Raw genomic sequence first — 10,752 nt, 5'->3', positions numbered from 1 at the left:
TATGGTCCCAAGAGTCAGAATATAATAGAATTGGGAGGGAGTTTTGGTGTTAAGGAATTGACGGGATAACATGCTGCAAAGAGTTGGGTAAGACTTCATAGGTAATGGTAATGTAAAGGACCCCTGGGCAGTTAAGTCCAGTCAAAGGCGACTATGGGGTTGCGGCGCTCATCTCGCTTTCAGGCCGAGGGTGCCGGCGTTTGTCCACAGACAGCTTTTCCGGGTCACGTGGCCAGCAGGATTAAACCGCTTCTGGCGCAACGGGGCACCGTGACAGAAACCAGAGCGCACAGAAACGGTGTTTACCTTCCCGCCAGAGCGGTACCTATTTATCTACTTGCGCTGGCGTGCTTTCGAACTGCTAGGTTGGCAGGAGCTGGGACAGAGCAACGGGAGCTCACCCCGTCGCAGGGATTTGAACCGTTGGCCTTCTGATCGGCAAGTCCAAGAGGCTCAGTGGCTTAGACCACAGCACCACCCGCGTCCCTACAAGACTCCTGTGGAGGTGGAAGGAACCCCAGAGGGTCCTCATTCCAACCCCACCGTTTGCCATGATGTCGTAAAAACTCCCTGGAAAGAAATAGAAATGGCCACCCCAATCAGATCCCTCTTGCCTCCCCCTGCCCACGAACCCCCCCCCCCAATCCACCTTTCAAACAACTCTCCAGTTTTGTATTTTTTTTTTCAGACAATCTTCCTTTAATACAAAGTCAATATATATATCTACATAAATAGTGGCATGGAGACCACTTAAACTGTTTCATTTCGAAATAACAGTGTGATAGCAACAGGGTCTTGCTTTCATACAAAGGAAGGGAGAAAAAGAATTTTTTTATTTTTTAAAAAATGGGGGAGGGGGAGATAAAAAATAAAAGGTTGGCACACCCAGTTGCCCCCCCTCCAACTGCTCCTCTTCCTCCCAAACATCTACCAATATATATGTCCTTAAGGAAATGTTAGGCAACATTGTGGGGAAGGGAAATCTCAAAGACCTCCCTCCCTTATCATTATTATCAAGCCAGAAAGTTGCTGCGGGGGTTGTCCTGTCCTCAGCCCCACCATTGCCCGGTGTGCGTGTGTGTGTGTGTGTGTGTGTTAACCCAGCTGCAAAATTGCAAAACTGAGGAGTGGTGTAAATGGAACCCAGTACGTTTAGGGCAGGCTTCCTCAACTTCAGCCCTCCAGATGTTTTTGGCCTAGCTAGCAGGACCAGTGGGTCAGGGATGATGGGAATTGTAGTCTCAAAACATCTGGAGGGCCGATGTTGAGGGAACCTGGTTTAGGGTGCGTGGTGGGTGGGTTAAGCTGTACCCCTTTGGTAGGCCTTGGCTTCTTCGCTCAGTGCTGTAGGAAAAGAAAATATTGCTGCTAGGGTGGGGGAGAAGAGATTGGTTTGTTTGTTTTTACTGCCATCCAAAGGTCTTGCTGCCTTAAACCAGAGAACGTGTGGGAAGAAGCAATCCCATTCGGTACCCGCTGTTTTACCGCCTACGAAGCTCTGGAGTGGCTGGGGAGGGCAGCATTTAAGCCTCAAAACAACCCTGCGAGGTAGGTTAGGCAGAGAGGCAGAGAGAGAGAGAGAGAGCGAAAGAAAGAAAGAGAGAGAGAGAGATACTGGCCCAAATCCACCCAGTATTTCTCTATTAAGGCTGAGCAGGGTTTCGAACTGACATTCAGCACATCCAATAAACTCCCATTTTGCAGCGGAAAGGTCTTCATATGAACCCCCCCCCCTGGCTGAATGCAGCCCCCCAAGCAGTTAATGGCGACCAGCAAACACCTTTGCTGCTGTTGTTTTTTTTTACAGCCCCTTTCAGTGCTGGCTAAAAGCAGGGTGTTTGGTGCCGCTGTCCTTGCTTTGCAAAGCGGGCACCTCCTTAGGGAACTCCCAAGTACAGTTCTCTGGATTCAAGTGTCCGTCTGTGTCCGGGTGGCAGACGGGTGCCTGGTTTAATGTTCCGTTTCGCCATTGGTCAGGCATACAAAATGCAGGCTGCCGGAGCGGGGAATGCGACACCCCCCCCCCCAAAAAAATTAAGCGATGGGTCCTGTCTGTGCCACCTCCTCATCCCTCATGCCCCTTATTAACCAAGCCCCTTGGAAAAGGGAGAAAATAATAAACAGCTAACAACAAGAAGAAGCGTAATTTTTTTAAAAAAAGAAAAAAACGGCGAAGGTTTGTTCGTATGTGAGCAAGTTAAACCTTTCTTCTTTCTTCATTTCTTTTCAAAATGGTAAAAAAAGCAAGATGTAAAAGTAGCAATTATAATCATACGGCATTCCCCCCCCCAATCTTATCTCACACAGCCATTACACATAACGTTTCTACAGTGAAAAAATAGACTGTCTTTGAACATAATATGAACAAATAAGTAATTTGCTTTTTTTTTTGCTTTTTTTGTGTAAATTCATTGACTGATATTCTCCTGTAATTTTTTTACATGTTTTTTTTAAAAAGGAAAAAAAAATACACTATTTTAAAAAGAGAAAGAGAGAGAGATACTCAAAATAAAAAATGAATGCCACTTGCTAGAGATACATGAACATCTCTTTAAAGAGAGCCACTTGCAAGGTTCTCTCCAGCCCCCAGGCCCCCCCCCACCGTTTCCATAAGTCCTGGGTCCTCGTGTGCTGCAATTGGGAGATCTTCTTTTCCTCTGTTGATTGATGGTCCTATCAGCCTTGACAACAACAAAAATCCTCCCCCCCCTTTTTTTTTCAAAAGATCCATCCTGTTCCAGGGGCCTCTGAAAAAATTGACCATTTTTCTCTTTGGCATCTGGTGGAGAGGGGTGGGGGAGGGCACAAAACACCCCCACAAAAAAATACATGGTTTTGCAACAGGAGGAAAAAAAGAAAAAAGAAAAGGTCAGCTTTTGATGTGCTAATGGAATCATGTGGGTTTTTTTAATTTTAAAAAAGGTGTTTCATAACCTCCACCCGTGAGAGTAAAAGGCTGTGAGGGAGCTGAAATGAAACCGAACAAAAATGCTGGGATAATTTTGTGTGGGGAAGGGGTCAAGTGAAAAAGGATATTTGTCGAGCGGGGAGGAGGAAGAAGAAGAAGGGAGAGTGTTTTCCTGATCGAGAGACATTTTGGGTCCCTGATAGCTCCTTATCGCAGTTTTTATTTCAACATAAAAACTGTGGAATCATAAGGATGTGGAATGTTCAGAGTTTTCAAAAGGTGAGAGATACATGATCGTGTGTGTGTGTGTTGAGGAACCCCACACCCAGTGCTTTTCTTCTAGAAAAAAGGGGTGCTAGTACAGTGTACCCCTTGAGCACCCCCAGAAAAAAGCACTGTGCACACCCCACTTTTCTGCAGGGTGCCAAAACATATCTACCATTGAAACCAGAGGTTGCAATCCCCTCCAAAAAAAGAAAATAAAGGAGAATGCTTGCTGGGTGAAAAATTGGCTCAGTCGGTGCTCAAGGCTGGCTGATTCTTGCTTTCTGTCCCAACCCCCCCCTCTCTCAATCGCTCTCTCTCAATCTCTCTCTCTCTCTGCTCCTGTCTGCAAAAAAACCCCAACAACCCTGCGAGTGGCTTCCTCTAAAACTCACCAACTAGATTAGTATGCAAACCGAACTCTTAAAACGCGAGTGTGTCGGGGGCCGTGCTTGTCGTTCCTTGCCGGCCCCCGCCTGGTTCGTTCTTCCGCCTCCCGACTTTGGCCGCTGTCTTTCAAGGTGTATATGCGGGGGAGGGGGGGCTGGCTCTCTCTCTCTCTCTCTGGCGTTGGTTTGTTTCAAAAATCCCGCCGAAGCGCTTGGGGTCCATCTGGCACCGCCCCCCACGCCGCAAACACCACATGAGGTAAGAACGACAAGTTCACCACTTTTAAAGAGAAAAAGGCGAAGGGGGGGGGCACCCTCCACCCTGAGTTGCCTCGGGTCAGGAGAGAGAGGGAGCCCCAGAGGTGCAGGGTTAGCTCCTGGGGTGGGGTGGGGGGCGCGGAACTACTGGCCGCTTCACTAGCTGATTGTCCCCCCCCCCACTGTAGCATCCCAAAACAGGGGGGGGCTGAGTGGGCACAGGCGGCAGCTTCCTTCGGAATTCAGTCTGCAATTTTCTTTTTTCTTTTTTCTAATAGAAAAAGGTCAAAGTTCACCTCTCTGGCTCGAAAGAGAAGACCTTCCAGGACTGTAAGTTTTCAGAGTCCGTGCAACGGATGGCTTTGTTTTTGTTTTTCTGTTTCAGAGTTGGCGGTTTTTTGTTTTTTTGTTTTTATGTTGCATAGTGATCAAAACTGCCCAGGTATTCCAGCGCCGCTTGGTAACAGAACTGATATTCATCCTGGAAGGAAATAAGGAAAGGGCGAGAATATTTGTTTTTACTTTATTGATATACCCGCCGCCTTTCGTCTTCAGATCTCAGGGTGGATAAAAACACAAGGTGAAAGCACAAATAGATAGTTGAAACAGAAACAACAAAGCAATAACACACACCCTTCCCACAAACAGATTTAAAAGCCTGTAGAATATGAATCAATCAAGCCAAGGCCTGGTTGAAGAGGAACATTTTTGCCTGGCGCCTAAAGATATAATGAAAGCGCCAGACAAACCTCCCTGGTCATGAATGAAGTCCAGGGTTTTGATTATTATTATGAATAACCTTCCTTCCCTTTTGCCAAAAAAGTGAAAAATAAGTACAGTGAATACTGATTATTGCTATGAATTTTTATTTCTGCCCATGCTGCAACGTGATGTTGCGCTAGAGCAATGCAGGGAAACGTATATTGATTGATTGCCCTTAGAACAGGCATCCCCAAACTTCGGCCCTCCAGATGTTTCGGACTACAATTCCCATCATCCCTGACCACTGGTCCTCTTAGCTAGGGATCATGGGAGTTCTAGGCCAAAACATCTGGAGGGCCGCAGTTTGGGGATGCCTGACTTAGAATCATAGAGTTGGAAGGGACCTAATTTTTGTTTGCCCAACGTGGGGCCCGAAGCCAAAACCCTGAGATGAAGAGCCTCATGCTCGACCGACCTGAGCTTTCCCACCCCTTCTCTCCAAGGAGCTCAAAGGGGCATATGCGTGGCTCTCCCCCTACCTCATTTAATCAACAACAACCCTGCGAGGTAGCTTAGGCCGACTGGCCCCAGGTCACCCAGCGAGCTTCATCAGTGTTTCTCAAACTTGGGTCCTCAGCTATTTTTGGACTACAACTCCTATCATCCCTAGCTCTCAGGACCAGTGGCCAGGGATGATGGGAACTGTAGTCTAAAAACAGCTGGAGACTGGAGTTTGAGAAACACTGCTCTAACCACTGCACTGGCTCCCCCCCGCCCACACCACATCATCCCTTACTATAGGCACCCCCAACCTTTGGCCCTCCAGATGTTTTGGACTACAATTCCCATCATCCCTGACCACTGGTCCTGTTAGCTAGGGATCATGGGAGTTGTAGGCCAAAACATCTGGAGGGCCGCAGTTTGGGGATGCCTGCCTTCGGAGCAGGAAGTCAGCTGCGAAGGAGGATTCCGGCTTTGGCTACTGTGCTGCACAGCCTTCCTTCCTGTTGCGATGCCACAGCTGCTGAGGGGATCCCTGCCCAAACTCTGCTGCTCCAGAGGTGGCAGGAAGGCTGCCTCTCGCCACCGCGGCCAGGCAAATGTTGGGGAGGGTCCCGCTCCCCGAGTCGAGCTGGCAGCAACCTGCCCGGTGGAGGAAAACACACGTTTTCTCCTTGCTGTCACGTTTACCTCCGTCTGCACCATGGCAGGCCTCTGCGTCCGCAGCATCTTCACTGTCTGGAAGATGTCCACCACGCCCTCATAGCGCATTCTCTCCAGGACGATGCTGAGGGTGATGAAGACGCCGGTCCTGCCCACACCAGCACTGCAGAGGAGGAGAAAGGGGAACATCGTAGAATTAGAAGGGACCCCATGCTTTGGACACGAAACCTCCCCGGGAAGAAATGGGTGTGTGTGTGTGTCCAATCAGGTCCCTCCTGCCTCCCCCCATCTTTTAAAGCAGGCACGTCCAACTTTGAGTAGGGTGTGATCTACAATCCAATATCAAAAACTGGCAGTGACCTACCACCCTCTGAAGTCATTTTAAATAAATAAATGGAACTTTATTTCACAGATACAGAAGCTATGTTTGGATATCATCATGACAGATCCAAATAGTTGTTAGATGGACAAGTAACTAAACAAGTGAGAAAAGCCAAACTACTGTATATTTTTATATTAGTTTACACAGATCTGAGGAGCCAGTCAGAGTGCCGGCCCGGGCTTCTCCGTCTTTCCCCTACTGTTGCTTTAAATCTCAGGTGACTTCATGTCAGCTTCCCCAAGCCCTTACTCCACCTCTTTGCCCCACTGTTGTGTTAAAGCAGGGGTTGGCCCATGGGCCGGAAGCGGCCCTGGAGATTGTTTGATCAGCCACTGAGCTGCCCCCGAACTGAGCTGCCCGCTCGAGCGCTGTGCTAAAACGGCACAGCGTGGTGTGGGGACTCACTTCTGTGGTGCCGGAAATCGCTCAACACGCGTGCGATCCGACCCACAGAGGGATCTCCACAGGACTGATCCGGCCCAAGCAAGATAAACCTTGCTGACCCCTACGTTAAAGCCTCGCTCAAACTCATGGAGCACTAAGGGGGCTTTCTCCCATGTCTTTTGTAGCCGGCTTCAGAAGGAGGAAGGAGGAGGAGGAGGAGGAGCCTGCGATCAACCAATATCAGCCTCAGGATCTCCGAGTCGATCAAGAACAACGTCTTGGACATGCCTGTTTTAAAGCATGAAACACAACAGCTCCGTTGTTGTGATCCGGCCCAGGCAAAATGCCCTTGCCTGCCGCCCCCGTAAACAGTGGCAAATCAAACTAGGGGAAAAAAATTGCTTTGACCTTAACAAGGGGGTGAAGGTGAGGACAGCCAGAGACAATCTGCAGCCCCCCACCCAAAAAAAATGTCAAGCTTTGGTATTGCTGGACTGTTTTGGCCCAAGTGATCAAAAAAGTACCAGCAGGAAAGTAAAAAAAAAATGCAATGCAATCCAAGCACAACTTGCAATAAATCTAAAACAGATACAGACAAGTAATCTGAACACAATGCATTCTCGTGAAATCATTGGTTAGGCGAGCATTCGCATGATGAGTTGACAATTTCTGTCGATTCCTATGAGGAAATTTCTAAAGTGTTCCAGACCGTGGAATTTTGACCGCCTCCCCCACCCCAAAATGCCGAGAAGCCCTGGGGGGAAACCCTCTGATGAAACCTTGCAAAAGGCCAACAAGGCAGGTGGGGGGAAATGCGGTCTGATTTGTTCCCCCCCTCCCCCTGTGGTTTCTGGCGAAACGGCTGCTGCGCACCAGAAAAATGCAAATAAGCTAGTCTTGTTTAAGGCTGCTTATTTCCTTACGGCTCTACATGCAGATCCGGCTGTTTGGATATCTGAACCTTTTGGCGTGTAGAGCGAGGCTTGGGCACACTACACAGACTCGTGTTTGGATAAGTGAATCTTCGCATAACCAACATTTGGATAGCAGGAGCTGTGTGTGTATTTAAAACAAACAAATGCGAATCCTAACAATGCAAAAAAAGAAAAGCTAGCACCAGGGTTGCCTGTGCAAAAATAAAAAACCCAAACCGGATTGCAAGAGACGAAACTGACAAGCTGGTGAATTTCTGCCGCACGTGTCTCTCCCCACACCCCTCCAGCCCGAGACGACTGACACAGACTCTCTCTCAGGACCAAGTAGGAGCTGGAGAGTGAATAGCTTGTCAACTTTGCCGTCCTCCTAGTCGCTTGGCTGGTCTCGCTCGCTTCCTTGAGGTGCAGCTTGAGAGGCGGGCGGGCGGAGGAAGGTGCTCGCTCACACAGACAATATATATTCCGCACGACGACTTAGCAACTGCGATGCTAAGTCTGAAAGCCAGCAAGCAAGGGGCTTGGACGGGGAGCCTTTAATCTCTCCAGTGGTGCGATTAATCAACTAAGGCTTTAATCGCAGATTAACAACAAGCCACTGCCCAGGGGATTTGGTGCTCTTGAAGGAGTTTGGCGGGGTGGGGAGCAAAATAATAACTCAGAGGGACCAGTGCTTCTGTGGGCATAAATTGGACAGGGCGGCGGGTGGGGGAGAGTAAGGGGCCTCTGTTTGCCACACTTATGGGGAGCTATTCCTTTGTTTGGTCATCATATGTTTTGAGGCACCAATCCCACCCCTCCCAGGAGTCCATAAGAAAGCCAGCAGCATCTGGCCGTTAAAGCAGCGTAGACGGGAAAGTTGTGGCCATCAGTCGTTGCTGTTTAGGGGCCTCCCGGGAGCATCGGTTGAATTACTGCAATGCACTCTATGTGGGGCTGGTCTAGAGCCTTCAGCCAGTGCAGAATGTGGCAGTTAGGCTGCTTGTGGGGGGTGAATTACCAGCAGCACATAGCACCCTGATCGTGGGATCTGCACCAGCTACCAATTTGCTCCCGGGCCAACTTTAGGTGTTTCATCCTGACAGCTGAGGCCTCTTCAACTCAGGATGGCAACCTCCTTATTTAGACAAACCTTTAGAAAGCTCGCATGAGTTTTAGTCTAGCCTACTGTGGCTTTTGCTTTCTAAACCATGGCTGCAATTTTTAAAGTGACAGTTTTATTGTTTTATCTTTTTGCAAACTGGTTTGAGAAATACCCCCCCCCCCCCCAAAAAATCGAGTAATATATAACTTTTATGAAATAAATAAATATGAGAAGGAAGGCCCACTAGCTGTACCTTCCAGAAAAAAAAGGTGGAAGAGGTTTTTGTTCCAATAGACTTCTCCGGACAGGTCAAATGGGTCTTTACCGTGAATGTCTCACTTGTTAAGGATTTCACATGGTTGTACTGTAAATATTTTTAATTACCTTGTGTGTGAATTACCATGACACGGTGCTTAGAAGGCAATTAACAAATTGATGATGATGACATTTATTATTATTATTATTTAAAGGTAAAGGACGCCTGGACGGTTCAGTCCAGTCAAAGACAACTATGGGGTTGCGGCGCTCATCTCACTTTCAGGCTGAGGGAGCTGGTGTTTGTCCACAGACAGCTTTTCAGGTCATGGGGCCAGCAGGACTAAACAGCTTCTGGAGCAGAGGGACACCGTGACGGAAACCAGAGTGCATGGAAACACCATTTACCTTCCTGCCGCAGCGGTACCAATTTATCTACTTGCACTGGCGTGCTTTTGAACTGCTAGGTTGGCAGGAGCTGGGACAGACCAACGGGAGCTCACCCTGTTGCAGGGATTTAATCCATGATTATCAACATATTCTTTTTAGAGCAGTGTTTTCCCATATATTCCTCAAAACATCTGAGGTTTGACGGCTCATAACTCCACTTTTTTTTTGGGGGGGAACACCATAAAAGTAAAAAAATAATAATCTTCCAGTAGCACCTTAGAGACCAACTAAGTTTGTCATTGGTATGAGCTTTCATGTGCATGCACTCATCAATGGAAAGATAATTTAATGAAGAATGTAATGCAACGAAGTTTGTTCAGTTATCTGTGTTCTATCAAAAGTTATAGCCAAATAATCAGAAAAAAGGAAGCACAACTTGCTTAGGTTTGATATGCAGTAGCTTTCCTTCATTTGAATGCAGCCAATGAGCATGTGTGTTTAGAGAGCCAATCAGGTGTCATAAGCCATCAAACCTCGGAAATGCACTTTTCCCAAAAGGTTTCCACAATTTTGGCCATTAGTGCATGTGCTGTGGGAAGGAGGACTTGATCTGTCCTGAATCTTTCAACATTCGATTGAGAGGGAATTTTATATATCAGTTTTGCGGAATGCATTAAACTAAATAGTTAAAACTGGATTTTGAATAAACGTGCAATTAATTGTTACAGTTTTGGAGTTCACCGTGCTATTACTTTCCCTTGTGGCTTCCTTGCAAACTGCTATTCCGAATAATGCTTTTCATAGGGGTAGCGAGGGGGGGGACATTGGGGACGAGTCTGCGGGACCTAGTGGGTGGTGGCCCCCCCAAAAGTTCAGAAACCACTTGGCACAATTAAAAGCTGGCCTTGAATAACCGCCACCACCCTCAAATTAAAAGAAAGGGAGAAAAAGGATACACAATAAAAATTCAGAAGCTGCATTTTTGGGCCAAGTCCTGTGCTAATGCCAAGGATTTAGGGAGGTGGGAAACTCCAGCTTCCCATCCAATCAGGATACAGCCCATCCACAGAGGCTTAAGCTTAGCATCAAAGGATGGCTGAGCAGCCTTTTTTCCATTCCAAGGTGCAAATTAAGCAGGAGGAGAATTTGCAAACGGCAGCCTTGAGCTGGATTATTTCCTTTCGCAGAGTCAGGACCTGGTGGACGGGGTGCCAGGCTTGTTTCTGGCTCCTCAACTGCTGCATGCAAAGGGGCTTACCTGCAGTGGACGGAGATGGGCCCGTCTTGGCCAAACTGCTCCTTGGTTTTATGCACCTGCCCAATGAAATCAATGAAGCCTTCACCGGATTTTGGCACGCCTTGCTCTGGCCAGTCCGTGAACTGGAACTGACGCACGGTCCGTGACTGGCCATCCTGGAGGTGGGGGAACAGGGATGGAGAAGAGGAGAGGGAGAAAAAAACAACACCTCTCTGTTAGGCTGGGGGGGGCGGGCGGGAAGTCAAGGGAATGAAATTGAGTTTGAATCCTGTAACCAGGAAAGCGAGATTTTTGAGAGCTGAGCGATGGTTGTAGATTTGAGCAAATTTGATTTGGGTTCTTTCAAACCCCCAACTGGCTGGCGTTTCCTCCGCAGCCAAGC

General features: G+C 48.0%; 1 protein-coding gene across 5 annotated transcripts in view; it reads right to left on the bottom strand.

The window, feature by feature from the left end:
* Positions 1-668: 668 nt before the first annotated feature.
* Positions 669-10,752, bottom strand: part of PTPRS (protein tyrosine phosphatase receptor type S) — a 282,909-nt gene continuing 272,825 nt past the window's right edge. For 4 of the 5 annotated variants that reach the window (XM_088672957.1, XM_060275383.2, XM_035118880.3 and 1 more), the window contains 3 exons: positions 10,371-10,525; positions 5,713-5,848; positions 669-4,300 (listed from right to left, as the gene is read on the bottom strand). In XM_088672957.1, coding sequence (XP_088529083.1) covers positions 4,232-4,300; positions 5,713-5,848; positions 10,371-10,525 — 360 coding nt within the window. In that variant the 3' untranslated portion in view covers positions 669-4,231. The remainder of the gene's footprint in view (positions 4,301-5,712; positions 5,849-10,370; positions 10,526-10,752) is intronic. The other variant, XM_060275384.2, reaches the window with a different exon arrangement.

Source organism: Zootoca vivipara, chromosome 6 (genome assembly GCF_965207765.1).
Source record: "Zootoca vivipara chromosome 6, rZooViv2.hap1.1, whole genome shotgun sequence".
Taxonomy (NCBI): Eukaryota; Metazoa; Chordata; class Lepidosauria; order Squamata; family Lacertidae; genus Zootoca; species Zootoca vivipara.
The sequence above is the reverse complement of the archived record's forward strand: the minus strand, read 5'-3'. Positions and strand labels throughout refer to the sequence as shown.